This window comes from Artemia sp. Qi Xiang Cuo, chromosome 5, assembly GCF_049724085.1.
Source record: "Artemia sp. Qi Xiang Cuo chromosome 5, ASM4972408v1, whole genome shotgun sequence".
NCBI classification, from domain to species: Eukaryota; Metazoa; Arthropoda; class Branchiopoda; order Anostraca; family Artemiidae; genus Artemia; species Artemia sp. Qi Xiang Cuo.
This window is the reverse complement of record NC_142798.1, coordinates 40,168,551-40,186,915: the sequence shown is the minus strand read 5'-3', so window position 1 is coordinate 40,186,915 and position 18,365 is coordinate 40,168,551. Positions and strand designations below refer to the sequence as shown.

Sequence of the window (18,365 nt, the reverse complement as noted above, 5' to 3'; positions counted from 1 at the left end):
ATAAGAACTATCGAGCAACATTTTCAGAACTGAAAACACCTATTTAGGTGACAATTATGATTGTGAATTTTCTATTTCTGAAAATACTTTGGACTTTCAACCATTCTGAGCAGGGAACTTGGATTGAGTCTGAGACAAAATCAAGTGTCAAAACACTCACTAAAGGAACTTCAAAATCTTAGTAATCTTTTATTTAAATAAAAATTACCTTGAGGAAGCAGTTCCTGTCCCAAGAAACAAGGGGGTCACAATAAAAGCTTGAAAAGTTGCCAAAGATATGTTTTGTAAAGCAGTGGCAAACATCAATGTGGCCATTTCTAAATGAGCTATGCAACGTATAGCCCTTGCATCAATCCTGAAAAAAAAAGTCCATTATAGGGTTACATCACTAAGAAGTATTTCCAATCAAAACGCCTGCCCAATAAAAAAACAATTAAGTAGCCAGCTGTAGCCTGGAGGTGAACTTTTAAATAGTTTTTCTTTTTTTACAAGGAAGACCAATTGACAAGGATAGAAGAGGGGAAGAAGACGAAGAATAAAGACAACTGTATAGAATGAAGTATTCAACAACGGAATAAAATTAAATTTTTCTTATTATCACCTAAATAGAATACTTAGGTAATAACTTCATATGAGAACGCATATAATATTGTCAACTTGTACAACATTGTCACGTGTACATTGTATACCAATACAATACTATTATACATTATTTACTTAAAAGATAATTTATTGATAAATGACAATGTTACATGAATAGTGACTGTTGGTCCGTATACTGTTGTATACGGAATACTGTAAAATATCCATATGTGGGCAACGAATAAAGACAAACCAGTATCTTGTCCCGAAGGTCCATCCCAGAACAAAAGAAGAGCGTCTGTCAGTCTGGCAATCACAACTTTCCCCTCTAGGGCACCTAAAAAAACTTTTGGTTTTTAAATATACACCCCCGGATGTTTTCCCATGCCATTGGTGCCAAATTAAGAAATGTCTAGTCTAATTACTCGAATTTTCAGTCCAGTGGTTTCGATTTTTTTTTCCTTTTTGGTGACGAAAGATTTTATTAACTTTGAATTCACAAATTCGAATTTGCATTAGAAAATATATTTGAAAAAGGGGTTCCCCGATAAATCTTTCCAACAAATTTTTTCTTGACGGGTAAGCCTAATTTAATACAGCGTGTATATTTTGAATAAGCAAAAAAGTACCTCTTTCGGTGGCAAAAGAAAAAAAAATGAAAAAGAAAGCTTTTAAGTGTAACTTGTCATAAGCAAATCCTCCACTAAGACCAGGGTTGTTATTATTCATAGTTTTCGCTTTAGAAAAAAAGGATGGGGAAATACACAGAGAGCGTATCATTAAAGCACAATCGTTTTTTTACCCGTATCCTCTCCTTTATATGTTGTTGATCGCAAGCCTGGAACTTAAAGCATTTGATAGTTGGGCATCACCTGGAGTTGAACCTCTAACTTTACTGGATACAACACAAGAAACCTAACTACGCCCAAACAGTAGAATAATTATAACATTGAAAACTATTTCTTGATTAGGAGGGCATAATTGTACTGCTAAGATTCTTAGTTTTATTTTATAGTTTATACTTTACTTATTTTTCACCACATACCCTTCATGCTTTTGTTGATAAGGGTGATCAAAAAATGTCACAGTTAAATGTGCTCTGAAAACCACTGCGTCTCAAATCCAAAACCACTACTAAACGTTGGCTGCGGCATTAAACTATATGAAGCCAAACACGGACAAACACTTCTCCGTCCAATCCTTTATAAAAATTACAAGTACCTTTTTCACATTACTCACCAAGATCTAGGCCATTTTGGCCTAGATGTGCCAAATTTATAAGCAACCCCCCCCCTCTCCCCACCTTCATGACATGAAATGTCTAGTAGGAAAATAACACGTTGCCATACTCATTCATTTGCATAAACCTAGAAAATTACAATGTCTTATCATGGTATAACATATATAAAATATTATATATATACATATATATATATATATATATATATATATATATATATATATATATATATATATATATATATATATATATATACATATATATATATATATATATATATATATATATATATATATATGTATATGTATATACATAAATTTTAGTCAAGATGAAATTTTAGTTCAGAGCAAATTAAATGAAATCGAGACCCTGACATTTCAAGGATGAAAAAAAAAAAAAAAAAGTTACCCTTGGACTGGAAATATCAGCACCATAGCAATGATGATGGAAGCAAGAATAAATCCATAAAAAACTGATTCGTCTGTTTCAAATTCAAAGTAGCTTAAACCAAGTTTGGCAGCAGCTGAAGGCAATAGAAAAAGGCAGGATCCAAGGACGTGGCACAAAACAACTATCCCACAAATTTGATCATAATTCAACTGGAATAATACAGACAGGATTAGACCCAGATCTCAAAATTAGAACACACACTTAAATAATGCTTGGCTTCTTTTAGTGCCAAATATGCAATAAAAAAAAAGAGTAATTTGCCGTCAAGATTCATTGAAGAGTAGAAATAGTTGGTAGAGAAGCAATGAATTATTAAATCTGATTTACACTGTCCCAAGCAACATGATATACTGTGACAGGAGAGCCCTGGTGCAGCTTTTCAAGCCTTCACAGCTGTTTAAGCACTCGCCTTGAAGTGTAATATTTTTTTCGAAAACACGCTATTTGATATTCCTTACTAATTTGATACGCCAACGAAACACTTGCCGGTTTTTCAGCTCATGGAACAGAACCTTTTTATCTTTTCATGTAGTTTCCGTCTTGGTGATTTATCCCCTGCAAAAGTGCATTTATGAGTTGGGACTTTTTGTATCAAAAAATTTTGTATCAAAAATATTTTATTGTTGTCTAGTTCGACTTTTTATGAATAAGGCGGAACCGCAGGTTATGAACTTAATTCGTCTTTTGGCGAACTCACACAACAACTTCGCAAACCAAATAAATTTTTACCCTTACAATTAGTTCAAACCAGTTAAGCCATTTTCGATCCAAAAAGATGGTTTTGTTTTTCCAACTTTTTATAGGCTTTAGTGTGTAACTACACAGAAAGGATAGTCTTAAAACAAAGGTAATTTTAATCATAATCTTTTTCATTTGTTTTTTATTATTCAAAACTAAGAATAATATTCTATTCTAACAATTGAGGCCTCTGTTTGGTTTCTTCGGCGCATCTTTTTTATCGTGATAGAGCATCTAGCTATGCCGTACTCCTTGTCCAAACCCAAAACCCCCTTTGTTTGCGAATCGAAGTACCGCCCATCAACTGACAGATTTTCTTCAGAAATATTGTTCGTAGAACCAAATTAACCGTGGGAATAACATTTCTCTGTTTGCACCACAATTTAATTAAATTTCCATATCCATTGGTGCCTTCTATTTTCTAATGATGAGAAGGATCCGAACCAATCATTAGATAAATTTTATTATATTATGAATGAAAAGCTTGATCTTTTTTGCCCATATAAAAGCCCGAGAGGAAAGAAACTTACCCCAAAAAAACCTTGGATAAATGAATCACTTTTGAGATCTATTAATGAGAAAAATCGTTTATATAAAATTAGAATAAAATATCCCACGGAAATAAATATAACACGTTTTAAAAATTATAAGAATATGCTGGTAAGGATCCTTAGAGTAAGTGAAAGACTTTATTATGAAAATTCTTTTCGAAATTCAGATTCCCCTAGAAAAACTTGGAGTTTAATTAAAGATAAAATTGGAAGAAATAAAAAGTTGTTACACCCTGAAGTGTTATTTGATATTAATGGTAAAGAATTTAGAGGACCACAAGCTGTTGCTAAGAAGTTTAGTGAATATTTTGCTAGTATTGGATCATCTGTTGTTTCAGGAGAAATTGACCTTTCTTCACCAAGGTCGCATAAAAAATATCTACCGCCCACTGAAGATACGAGCATATTTATGGCCCCGGTTACTTTTGCAGAATTTCAAAAGGTCATTAAGAATTTAAAAAATGGTAATTCATTGGGATATGATGAATTTTCAACTAATTTGTTAAAAAATATTGCAGGTGAAATATTTGAACCATTGCTTCATATTTTAAATTTATGTATTTTCTCAGGTACATTTCCTAAAAGATGGACAATTGCACGTGTAATACCATTGCATAAAAAAGGAGATAAATCTGATACAAATAATTATCGTCCTATTGCAATTTTATCACCATTGTCTAAAGTATTGGAAAAAATTTTAAAAGGAAGGATTACTAATTATCTAGATAAAATAAATTTTTTTACCAAACATCAGTTTGGATTTAGGGCAGGCCATTCGACGGAACAAGCAGTTGCAGCTCTTGTATTAGAAATAAATGACTGCTTAGATAGTAATTATCATGTATCTACTGTTTTTTATGATGTTAAAAAAGCATTTGACACTTTAAACCATGAAATTCTTTTTGATAAAATGGAAAATTCCGGTATAAGAGGGAAAGGACTAGATATAATAAGATCATACCTTTATGGACGTAAAATCGTGGTAGATGTTGATGGACATTTGTCTAGTTTAAATGATCTTGAAGATATTGGTGTCCCACAAGGATCGGTATTAGGTCCACTTTTATTTTTGATGTATATTAATGATCTCCCACGATGTTTACAGGGAAATAATGGTCTTGCAATTTTATTTGCAGATGACACAGCTGTTTCTGTTAAAGCGAAGGATTCATCTACATTAATTCAAAATCTGTTTAACACTGTTAGTTCAGTTCATCGATGGTTTGTTTCTAATTATTTAGTACCGAATTTTAAGAAGACTGAATTTATGGTTTTTGGTCATTCAAAACGTGCTACTAAAACAATTTCATGTCAGGAGCTTCAAGTTGGTGAGCATAAAATACGTAGAGTTCAATCATATCGTTATTTAGGAGTTTTTATTGATCCCCTTTTGTCATTTCAAACTCATATTGATCATTTAAGGGTGAAACTTTCACAAAATATTGGGTCTATGTATCGTTTGCAACATGTTTTTCCATTTTCAATTTTAAAAATAATTTATCATTCTTTGATTGCTCCTTATTTAAATTATTGCACAATTATTTATTTAAATACTTTTTGGACGCATATAAAACCCCTACAGATCCTTCAAAATAAAGCAGTGAGAATACTTGGAAATTTTTTACATCGTCCATCAAAACTTAGAGATGCATCGGAAACTGAAACATTATTTCTTTTCTTTAATTTATTAGATCTGAAACATATAAGAGAACTTAATATATCAATATGGCATTTTAAAATACAAGATCCTAGTAGTTATTTTTATGAAAAATCTCTGTTGATTCTGCCCCCTCCTTCGGCTCTTAGGTGTTCTGGAACATATCGAATTCCCTTTGTTAATTGTGAAAGATCTAGATTTTCAATTAGATACCAAATACCATTTATTTCAAATAAATATAGGCTGAAAGATAGAATTCAAATTGAGTCATTTCGGCAAATATCAGTTCTAAGGAAGAAAATATTAAAATTATGTATTGACCTGTGATGGTGGAATAGAAATTTTTTTATTATTATTATTATCTTTTTTGTTTATATTTGTTACCCATGTTGGGATAGCCTTCCATGCCCCACTTGTCCAGCGTTTGTTTTCTTTATGTTTGTTATGTTTTTTTTTTTTTCTTTAACCAGGTTTTTTTTATTTCTGTGTTTTGTTATGATGTGAAAATGTTTATTTTGTCTTTATATTTGTTTAGTATTTGTTTTTTTTTTTTTATATTTAGACCCAATTTTACGAGCTTTGCTCTCTGTTGGGGGTATATGTTTTTTTGTTATGTTGATTTATTCAAATAAAATCTTCTTCTTCTTCTTCTTAATGTCTTTTGGTCGGAACAGTGGCAATTTATTTCCCGGTCACTATAGGTTTTTTAAGGTCATTATTATTATTTTTTTTCAAGGTGGACCCCCTCCCCCTTGACTACATAAATAGACAGATATATTAATTCAACAATTCAGCAATAATTTTAAACACTAAACTGCTGCAAAAAAAAAAAAAAAATATGCATCATATGCACCCCGGAAGTCTCTATGACCTGACTGGGAAAGCAGATTGTCTACCACAACTGAAGTCTTGTCTAGGCAAGTCTTATCCAGCAGATCTTGCATATAAATTCAAAACGTTATGTACAAGGTCTATAACTGCAGACTCATTTAGTATCCAACCAGAAGCTTTTACTTAAGGCGAAATATCATTCTCGTGTTTAATTTGTCATTTGTTTAAAATAACAAATTCGGCTTTACGCTTGAACTAAATAAGGTGATCGGTGCTGTCTCGATACACACTGAAATAACAACCTGTATAAATAGGAAGTGCTCTTCGTGTTATCCAAGGAGTACTTAAGATATGAGACCACTCCCACCTCGATGGTTCATAAATAAAACTAGCCTAACTATCCGAATCCGAAAGTTTTCCACTTTAAAGCACAACTCCTCGCCTCGTTCCGTACTGCTTAAGGTCCTTTTGCAATGGCCCCAGAATGACACAATTGTAAATGCCAAAATCCTTTATATTTTCTTTTTTTATTAAATTAAGAATTAAATTTTGAGTTCACATCCAAAAAACACACAAACAAGCTGTGCTTGGCATGCAGACAAGGTCACACGGCTTTTTTAGATGATAGAGGAAATAACAAGTTGGCCAGATACCGTAATGGAGAAATGCAAAACCGTGACATGTAGCTGGGCCGACGCCCTGTTCCATTGCTGTGGGAATATTAGTTGTCACGAGTTCCAATTTCACCACGATTTCTGTAAATGTCTGTTTTTTGGTTTAACAAATTTAAAAAAAAAAAAAAAAAATTATTGGACCCCCATGCCCCTTCCAAGCCGGAGTAAAAAACTTCAGAAATTGTATTCCAATTACGTATCAGTAAAGGGAAACAAATCAAAAACATAGAGGAGGGCCTATATATACGAGGGATAGCAGGATCTTGAGCCCACCAGTCCCATAACAGAGACAGTACTGACTCTGTTACTGACCTGTCTTGCTGTGCTAATCCACACGGAGTATTTTTTCCAGCCCTGTTTCTTTCTTGTATGTTTTTTTCATGCGAACAGCGTGCAGTTGTGAAATTTAGTTTTTTAATCGGTAAAAATGCTGCTGAAATTAATGTAATGTTACAAAATGCTTACAAAGAGGACGTTTTGGGACAGTGAGTCTAATAGAAAAGGTCATCATCAACCCAAAAGGAACATTGTCGACGTCAAATCAAATATCAAAACAATGTTTATTCAATTATTGATGCCAAAGGCCTCGTGCATTGACAGTTTACCCCTCCAGGTCACATCGTTAGTCAAACATTTTATTTGGAAGGATTAAAAGATTGCACGACAGTGTTCGCGGCAGACAGGAGATTTGATTTGTGCCACACAGGAGACTGGCTCTTCCATATCAACAATGTACCCGTGAATACAGTCATCCCTGTTCACCAAATTTGGCTAAGAATAACACGGTTCTGCTGAGCTACGCACCTTACTCGCCTGACCTGACTCATTGTGATTTTTTCGTATTTCCGCGTTCTGCAATCCATTTCCACAATTTCCGAGCTTCATTTGGAAATGCATCACATAAGAGTAGAACATCTACGTCCCACAATGAAACCTGAGTAAGCTTTGTAATAATTTCTAAAATTCTAAGAATAGTGTACGTACGTTTCAGGCTTTGCTCTGTAAATTCGTTTTTTTAAGAAAGATTAAGTATATTGTTGTCAAGCCGTCAGTCAATTCCCATTACATTTATTCTAATAATACCCCTATAATGTTGTTTTTATCGGTAACTCAGTGAATCACTAATATTCCGCTCTGAAAACAAATCATACGACGTTATACAACGGGTGTCAGAAGCTTGAAGTCAAGTGCGTATTTATCATTTTACAACCAGTGGGTTTCACTAAAATGGTAACAAATTTTATATGTAGTTTTGGCAAATCTACCCTGTTTTGTCTCACGGCTGGGGGATTGACTCAAAACTCACAGTAGTTTTTTGTGGGGGAGGGGGAGTAAGGGAAATAGGCTATTTTTTTATGTTTTTTGTCCAACAGGCTTTGCTACTTGTAATGACTAAAACATAATAATACATGAATAATATAATTTACAATGAGTATAGCTAGAACAAGTCAGTATAGCTTTCAGTCAGATATATGGCCGAAATCCAGATTAAACTCAATAAACTTATAGTAAATACTCAAATGATAATATGAAAAAAAAGAAAAAATGGGCTTCACTTACACTAGTCACATCTTTTTGTGCATTATGAGACTGAACAAGGTTGAACCAAATTGATACAGCTCTCAAGAGTAACGGAGCAGCCATAATTGAAAAAGGTATCATATACACACCTAAATAAGGAGAAAAATATAAACTGCACATAACTGTTCGTTCAAAATTTTTATACTCACAGTACACACACACATTCAATTGTACCTAATTGAATACTTGAGTTAGAAACACAGCTAGGGATTTTGGTGAAAATCCTTTATGTTTAATAGAAAGGAGGAGGGGCTTATGCAAGAATTATTTGTATAATAGATCATATGAAAATAAGAGAGGAATGTAAAGAAAGTGGAGAAAGCATTAAAATATGAATTAAGGATGTGGAAAATGGAGGCCATGGATAAAAGTGCCGGAGATCTGGAACATGCAACCAGATGGCATAATTGTAAAATATTGTACTGGCATGATAATATATTGAGAGGGAATAGTTAACCTGTACTTGTCCAAGTAAAAGACAGGAACGGTGCCACAATTAGCGATAAGGTAAGAGTTAAAGAGAAATGGGCAGAACATTTTGAGAATGTTCTAAACCGTGGTGAAGTTACAGGAGAAGATATAGAAAATAATGAAATCGTTAATTACACTTTGGTACACTGAATTTACGAGATTTACGAAGGAAGAGGAAGAATTAATGACAGTACTAAAAGGATAAAAATTAAAAAGGGGGCCCCGGGACCTGATAGTGTGGTAAATGAGTTTCTTAAATGTGGTAGTTACGAGATTAGAGACAAGTTACTAGAAATGATGGTACCTAGCGATTTTAAGAAAACTCTAGTTTAAACCTTCTGGGGGAGTGTCCTCCTCAAAAACATATGATTTGAAAGGACTTTATTACAAATATAATTGGTTGGCTATCCTTTTTACTACTTCATGGATTTTTTTCTCCCTGGGCTCTTAATCTGAAGTGCAAAAAGTAAATTTTTTAAGTTGTACCAATTTTTCGAGAATATATGGTAAGCCACGCCCATTATTCCCCCAAACAAATCCAATCAAAATTTTTAGATAGCCATTTTGTTGAGCGTTGTTGGTTTCCAGATAAAAATTATGTTTTTGAGGAGGACACTCCCCCACAGCCCTCAGGACAAGGGTTGTAAGTTATGCCCTGGGGGCATATAAAGTTTATATAGAAAGCGTTGTCGTAGAAACTTCAAAAAAGGCTTATTTGATTGGAAATTTAAAAGGCTAGTGCCCTTTTTAATAGTCGAAAGGGATTGAAGGGCGACTAACCCCCTTCTCACGCCCACCTTTTCCCCAAACACATCTAATCAAAATTTAGAGATAGCCATTTTATTCAACGTAGTTTTTAGTTCTAGAAATTAGGTTCTGGAGGATTATAAACCTCCCACACTCCTCAGGGCGAGCGTTGTAAGTTATGCCCTGGGGTTATATAAAGTTTTTATATAACGCGTCGTAGAAACTTCAAAAAGGGCTCATTCGATTAGAAATTGAAATGGCTAGTGCCCTTTTTAATGGTCGAAAGTAATTGGAAGGCACCTAACACCCCTTCCACGCCCACCATTTCCCCAAACACATTCAATCAAAATTTTGATATAGCCATTTTGTTCCACGTAGTTTAAAGTTCAGGAAATTATACCTTTGAGCCGGACACTCCCCACACAGTCTTCAGGGCAAGGGTTATAAGTTATGCCCTGGGGACATAAGTTTTATTGAAATCTTTGTCGTAAAAACTTGAAAAAGGGCTCATTCAATTGGAAATTTAAACGTCTAGTGCCCTTTTTAATAGTCAAAAGTGATTTGAAGGCAACTAACCCCCCTCTCTTGCCCAACTTTTCCCCAAACACATCAAATCAAAATTTTTAATAGCCATTTTGTTCAGCGTTGTTAATTTCCAGATAGAAGTTAGGTTTTTGAAGAGGACACTCCCCCACAGCCCTCAGGGCAAGGGTTGTAAGTTATGCCCTGGGGGCATATAAGGTTTTTATAGAACGCGTTGTCGCAGAAACTTCCAAAAGGACTCAATCGATTGGAAATTGAAATGGATAGTGTCCTTTTTAATAGTCGAAAGTGATTGGAAGACAACTAACACCCCTTCCACCTCCACCATTTCCCCAAACATATCCAATCAAAATTTTTCGATAGCCATTTTGTTCCACGCAGTTTAAAGTTCAGGAAATTATACCTTTGAGAAGGACACTCCCCCAACAGTCTTCAGGGCAAGGGTTATAAGTTATGCCCTGGGGGCATATAAGGTTTTTATTGAAGTCTTCGTCGTATAAACTTGAAAAGGGGCTCATTCGATTGGAAATTCAAAGGGCTAGTGCCCTTTTTAATAGTCGAAAGTGATTTGAGGGCAACTAACCCTCCTCTCACGCCCACCTTTTCCCCAAACACATCAAATCAAAATTTTTAGACAGCCATTTTATTCAACGTAGTTGAAAGTTTTAGAAATTGGGTTTTTAAGGATGACAACCCATCCCCCCACAACCCTTAGGACAAGGGTTGTAAGTTAAGCCCTGGGAGCATGTAAGGATTTTATAGAAATCGATGTTGTAAAAACATCAAAAAGGGTTCATTTAACTGAAAATTGAAAGGGATAGAGCCCTTTAAATAGTCTAAAGTGATTGAAGGTCAAATAACCCCCCTATCACACACACCATTTTCCCAAACACATCCAATCAAAATTTTGAGAAATACATTTTGTTCAACGTAGCCAAAAGTTCTGGAAATTAGGTATTTTAGGATGATAACCCCCTCAGAACCCTCAGTGCAAGGTTTGTAAGTTATTCCCTAGGGGCATATAAGGTTTATATAGAAAGTTGTTGTAGAAATTTTAAAAAGGGCTCATTTGATTGGAAATTGAAATTGCCCTTTTTAATAGTCGAAAGTGAGTGGAGAGTAATTGACCCCCCTCTCACGACCATCATTTCCCCAAGCACATTCAATCAAAGTTTAGAGATAGCCATTTTGTTCAACGTAGTTGAAACTTCTGGAAATTATGTGTTTAAGGATGACAAACCCCCAGAGTCCCCAGGGCAAAGGCTGTAAGTTATGCCATGGAAGCATATAAGGTTTTTATTGAAAGCGTTGTCATAGAAACTTCAAAAGGGCTCATTTGATTGGAAATTGAAAGAGCTAGTGCCTTTTCTTATAAGGTTTTTATAGATAGCGTTGTCGTAAAAACTTCAAAAGGGGCTCATTCAATTGGAAATTGAGAGGGCTAGTGCCCTTTTTAATAGTCGAAAGTGACTGGAGGGCAACGACCCCCCTCTCACGCCCACCAATCCCCCAAACACATCCAATCAAAATTTTAAGATGACCATTTTGTTCTGAAAAACAGGTCTTTGAGGATGACACCCCCCCCCCGCCCCCAGGGCAAGGGCTGCAAGCTATGCCGGGGGGGCATATAAGGTTTTTATAGAGTTGTCGTAAAAACTTCAAAGGGGGTTCATTCAATTGGGAATGGAGAGGGCTAGTGCCCCTTCTAATAGTCGAAAGTGATTGAAGGGTAACTAACCACCCTATCACGCCCACCATTCCTCCAAACACATCCAATCAAAATTTTCAGATAGCCATTGTGTTCAACATAGTAGAAAGTTCTGGAAATTAGGTCTTTGAGGACGACACCCCCCCAGCCCTCAGGGCAGGGGTTGTAAGTTATGCCCTGGGGGCATATAAGGTTTTTATTGAAAGTGTTGTCGTAGAAACTTAAAAAGGGCTCATTTGATTGGAAATTGAAAGGGTTAGTGTCTTTTTTAATACTCGACAATGATTATAGTGTGACTAACGCCCCTCTCTCATCCACCATTTCCCCGGAAATATCAAATAAACATTGAGTCATAGCTCTTTCGAGCAACATAGTTGAAAATTCTGGAAATTAGGTTTAAGAGAATGACAACCGCCCTCATAACCCTTAGGGTAGGGGTTTTAATTTATGGCCTGGGGGCATATAAGGTGTTTTATAGAAAGCGTTGTCGTAGAAACTCAAAAAGGGCTCATTCGATCGGAAATCGAAAGGCCTAGTGCCCTTTTTAATAGTCGAAAGTGATTGGAAGGCTTGACATTTTTATAGTAAAGATCGATGTGGGTTTTGTGTGATCAAAGAAAGCTATCAAAGAAAGCAAGCTGATTTTTTTGCGAATGGTATCAGGTTTTCCATTTCAGATCAACTAGAGGAGGTATAAAACGAAATTAAACACTACTATTTGTGTCCAGATTGTTCAAAGGGTGTATGTTGTTAAAAATTGTTAAAAAATATTCTCCAGCATACAAATAACAGACCAAACTATAAAGTCTTAAAATTACAAAAAGATTTTAAAGTATTATTTTATTCTTCCCTGAAAAGACTATGTCAATACAAAACGAACAGAAATTAATTAAAAAAAACTTTTTCCACAAAATAACTTTTTCAAAGAAAAGTAAAGAACTCCATTAAACAATAAATTAGTAAAACTAAAATCAAATAATCTACGAAGCGTGAAACTACCGCAAATCAGCATCGATAAATAAATGAAACCCCAAACGAACAGAGATTACAATAAATAATTGAGTCAAAGTCTAAACGAGGAGAAATTAACATAAGTTGGGCTCAAAACCCCTGTGCCTTTCCAAGGCCAGAACCTAATTTGCACTTTACTGAAAAAATATAAATGTTTTTACGTTCATAACTTTAACAAATCAAATAATATTAACATTTTGATTACTAAATATCAGTATATGTATATTAAACTGACTCATTTGTATTTTTTCAGTAAAGTGAAAATTATGTTCTGGCGTTGGGAAGGCATAGGGGTTTTGAGCACAATTTATGTTAATTTCCGCTCGTTTTAAGTTTGACTCGGTTATTTATTTTAATTTCTGTTCGTTTTCGGTTTCATTTATTTATCGATGCTGATTTGCAGTATTTTCACGCTTCGTAGATTATTTGATTTTATATTTGCTCATTTTTTGTTTAATGGAGTTCTTTACTTTTCTTTGAAAAACTTATTTTGTGGAAAAAGTTTTTTTAAATTAATCATGAGAAAAGGGGGTGTGAATAAGGAGACATTTTCGTTGGCCCAGTTGTCAATTTGTAATCTTTCAGGTCAGTTTTAAGGATCAAGCACTATTCGCAGGATGTATTCATGATTAGTGAGTTCGATATGGCTAGAAAAACTTTCAAATTGCAAGTTATAAACGTGCCATGAAGGTTTCTTATTTTTAAGCCTGGCTCCTGGACTGCAACACAAATTCTTTTAAGGGAAGGACAATAATAGAAATTGCGAGACCTATTTCTCGAAGTTCCAAGGCAAAAGAACTACAATTGTGGCACATAAGGAAATTTAGGCATACCCAGGCGCTTGATTTTTTAACTCTTAAGTATTTTTGAGACAAAATAGTCTTTGCATCAAAGACACCAAAACTTCAGATGTTCAAAGCCTTTGTCACAAAAAAAAGGTTTACTTTCGAACGAGAACTTACTTAAGTTCCTAATTTTGTTTCATTTGGCCTGTCTTAGGAGCAGAGCAAGAATGAAAAAAAAGGGTTGTATCACCTTAGTTGAAGGGCAAATAAACGTAAATTACAGACACATGAGCTTTAAATGTGCTAAATCATAAAAGAGCTTTGAATTCTACAATTTTATCCATATTCCAGATATAACTAGTTTTTAAGACTGCGACAACTCCAGTTGCCAGAATATACATTTATGAAAAAAACTTGTCAAACTAGAGATTAAATTTAAAATGAATATTTACCCAAGTTTCCGAATTTGTTTCTGGAGAAAGAAAAAAATTGTACAGACATACACAGGAAATCGAAATTATCTCCCTTAATCAAGTGGCCAAAGAGCTGAAATTCTCCATACAAAATTCGGAAATTAAACATTTGAGCAACCCTGACCATTTCTAAAATAGTTATTACACAACAAAATGTTTTGTACCAAGAATTGTGTAATTCCAAAATTCGTTTCCGAATGACCTCTTCTTCAAATTTCTACAACAGCCCGAACGTTACGATGCCCTGTGAAAAAAGAAACCTGTGCGAAAAACATCTAATTGTTCGTTTTCTTTTTTTAGGATGGTGATTTTCCGACCTCATTACAAGCGCCTGGTCGAAATAAACACTTGCGAATAATTTTGTTAATTAATAAAATGAACCGTGGGTTATAAAACTTGACAAAAAATTAGTTTTCCAATTTATTGAATTTAAAGCAATATTTAAAAGGAAGCTGGAAAAATACCGAAAGCATATCTCTAAAAAGGAAAAAAATCTTTATAAACACTACAATAGCAAGATCGCACTATGCTATGGCGAGCTCGCCCTTTTTATAATTTGCACAAGCAACCAAGACTATTCTGAATAAGTGTTTTCTTTGAAAATTTACCTTCTCTTCTTTCAATGGTAAAATATACTTAAGGTAGAAGTGTCCATAAAACTAAGGAAAACTTAATATTTTACAAACTGTGACAGTCTATTTTTATTTTTTACGAGACTTGTTTCCTAAAAAAATCATAAATATATAATACAATCAATTGTTATATAGAATAGACAATCAAACAAAAGTAAGCGAAACTGTGTTAGGTCCTCTAAGGTCCCCAGACGCCATACGCCCAGCCCCATACCTCACGAATAAATTTCTTGGTATACAACTCGAACTATAGTTGGGTCTAATCTAAAAGTAAGAATACACTAGAGGTGGAGCCTTTATTACTTAGGCTTTCAATGCTTATTCACAAAAATAGTTTTACGAATGGCATTTTCAACTATGATTTATATGGTGTCACAATCTTACCTATTGAAATATATCGGTTACTTCCAGATAGCAAATAGAAGAAGAAAGACTGATGGAATCTCTCTTGAAGGTTATTGAGACTCCGAAAAATACCTTCCACAATCCTTAAAAAAGAAAAAAAAGTTAGCTGACTGGACATATGCTCTGGACACAAGAAACATAAATCTTTCTAGTCAAATTACCGATTCTTAATCATTCAATGCTTACCGTATAAGCTTTTAAGAACTGCCAAATATAATATCACATTAATTTGCAGTATATTCTAATTTACGAAAACCTAACTTAAAGAATTAAAAACGCAACAAAGATCTTTAATACAAGAGATACGCCAAAATAATCGAATAACTACAAGAAATTTTGAGTTTTCAACCAATCTAAATTGTATTACGTTCAATTTTCGTAGATAGGATATAATTTTAACTGCATCCTAATCGAGTCGTTTCTTGCAATAAAATTGTTAATTAGGCAGGCGAGTCACAATTAACCCACAGAATTTTTAATATTTAGAATTTTTAAAATTTAATCTTGATGCAAAATGTAACAAAGTTAAAGTTGGACTAGAACCCACGCAACCCCACGTGCAAGGGCCACAAATTACACAAATTGTCCATTCTTCATAAATGCATTTTACTGGGAAGCAAGGGTATGTTGCACCTTGTTTAAACCTGAGGCATGCAAAGAGTTTTAAATTGGTATAACCGGGGAGTACAAATTGGGCAAGTGAACCCTACATGTCCATCCACCGCCAAGGTTCTAGCAGAAAGGTGGCCATGTTGCACCTTGTTTAAAACAGATTCATACAAGGATTTCCAATCTAGTGCAAAACCAGTCAATTTTTAATCTTTAGGATTTTTAAATTTGATTTTGATGCAAAATTTAGCAGAGTTAAAGTGGTAGTGTTGACTAAGTAACGAGCTCTTCAATGTATTATTTTTCACCGGCACCTCCTACAGAACAGATGGCTTTATAAACTAGCGATTAGACTCATTCTATCGAAAATTGAAAGTTCAAGAACCATTTTAAGGCGGTCGAAATGATTTGAGGGCAACCAGTCCCTCTTTGGTACCCTTTCTGTCCCTGGCACCGGCAACTGCATCGGATCAATTTTTCTAGATTATCATTTAACTCACAAATGATTAAAAGGTCCGAAAATATGACACCAGGAGGAGGGGATACGACCCACGAAGCCCCACGGACAAGGGTCCAACATTATACAAAATATATGCAAATTACCTATTCTTCACACATATAATTTAGTTGAAAAGGTAGGTATGCTGCACCTTGTTAAGACCAGATTCAAAGTTGGACAGGAACCCACGCAGCCCCATGTGCAGGGGCCACAAATTACACAAATTATCCATTCTTCATAAATGCATTTTAGTGGGAAGCGAGGGCATGTTGCACCTTTTTTAAACCTGAATCATGCAAAGAGTTCTAAATCGGTATGATCGGGGGGTACAAATTGGGCAAGTGAACCCTACATGGCCCCTTCCATCCACCGTCAAGGTTCTAGCAGAAAGGTGGCCATGTTGAGCCTTGTTTAAACCAGATTCATACAAGGATTTTCAATCTCAGTGCAAAACCAGCCAAGTCCAACCTATGGACTATCTCGGTGCAAAACCATTCAAGTCCAACCTATGGACTATCTCGGTGCAAAACCAGTCAAGTCCAACCTATGAACTATCTCAGTGCAAAACCAAGCTAAGTCCTACCTGGTGCAGTCCAAGATTTTAGCGACGTATAGCGAAGAAAAGTTAAACTCTGTTTAAGACCATTAAAAGACAATAGACGAAGACAATTAAATCCTGTGTTAGCAAGTTAAAAACTAGCTAAATCCTGAATGGGTTCAAGAACGAACAAAGTCAAAGCTTTGAAGTTTCGGCGAAGCAGTGCAAAACGATTTGAGTCTTGAACCAGAACAGAACGATCTTAGTCCATACTGTGGAATGATTCGGAGAAAAAATGGGATTTTCTCTAAGACTACAAATTCCTAGAGATTATTTTTTATGTCAGAACGGTGTATTATTGTGTAATACTTCGGTAAACTTGTATAGAAAAAATGTTACGTCTTTCCTTTGGGGAGGGGGGGTGTATTTGAATAACTGATGTGAAGTCTAAGTTTAATCAATTTTCTATCTCAATTGGTGATTCAACAGAGCCAAATCACTGTTACATACCTTTTTAACACAAATGAAAGGGCGTCTGGTGAAATTAGACTATAATCCGAGTGAGATCTTATCATATTTCCTCAGACACATACTCATCCATAGACAGAATCAGACCTGGTGACAGATAGAGGAGGGACAGGGACCTCTACAACCACTGTGTAGCTTGGGTGCAAATTTCACTTAAATTTATAAAAATGTGTGCAGCAAAAAAAGGAAAAAAGGTCATCGAAACTTTAAGCCACACGTGAAGACAAAATGGAAAGGAGGCTCCAACAGCCAGATCCTAAAAGGGGCCCAGTGAAAAAACAAAAACAAATACCAAGCGCTCATCATAAAATTCAATGAACAATTTGGCACGTCTAAAACTGCACACCAAATATCTATTTTTGCACCATTGCAGACACCACTGAGTATTTTCTGGGATTGTTCGTTGATCAATAACGAGTGATTTGAGGCTTCATTCGCAATTTAACTGCAAAACTCAAACCAAATGACCTGGCAAAAATTTTCGGAAACATGTTAAGACGTGCATCAAAGCCTCATGTACCGAAATTCATGGTGAGCAATTCAAACCTGTGAACTATTGAACGTTCAGCTTGTTGCTATTCATAATATTCCGTGTTTACAACTTATAAATAAATATTAAGATACATTAGTAATTTAACTGCTCTAAGTGTTTGTGCTTCTGTATTCACCCCCGACTTCTTTTAACTTGGCCATCCTGTACTTGAAATACACACGTTTTTGAAATACGTAATAAAACTAATACTAGTTCTACTTTTACATCGATAGTTCGTAACTGTTCTAGAGGTTTAGAAAAGAACCCTTTGTACCGTAATCCGCTCTTCTTCGCATAACTTTAACAATGTTTCCAATATTAAATATCTCATATTAGTCTATGGTTCGCCAAACAAAAAAAATTCAGAGGGCAACGTTTTTTCGATTTTTTCAATGAAAATACCCAAAAAAGGTTTTTATTAAAACTTGGGGGGGGGGGGCAATTTCCTTTTCTTTCTATTTAAAAAAAAAGAAAATATAAAAAGGTTTTTCTTAAAATCTAGGAGGGGCAAATACCCCTCCCCCTGTCTCGCTAGTTGACACCCCCGATTATACCTATAAAAAATAGTATAATATGCAAT

The 18,365-nt window shown here is 34.8% G+C and overlaps 1 protein-coding gene across 3 annotated transcripts in view; it reads right to left on the bottom strand.

Moving 5' to 3' along the window:
- The window catches only part of LOC148952132 (GPI-anchor transamidase component GPAA1-like), an 88,994-nt gene that overhangs the window by 10,361 nt on the left and 60,268 nt on the right, over window positions 1–18,365 (bottom strand). For all 3 annotated transcript variants that reach the window (XM_089089574.1, XM_089089572.1, XM_089089573.1), the window contains exons 8-11: window positions 15,059–15,162; window positions 8,284–8,393; window positions 2,231–2,421; window positions 209–355 (exon numbers count right to left, since the gene is read on the bottom strand). In XM_089089574.1, the coding sequence (XP_088945700.1) occupies window positions 209–355; window positions 2,231–2,421; window positions 8,284–8,393; window positions 15,059–15,162 (552 nt within the window). The remainder of the gene's footprint in view (window positions 1–208; window positions 356–2,230; window positions 2,422–8,283; window positions 8,394–15,058; window positions 15,163–18,365) is intronic.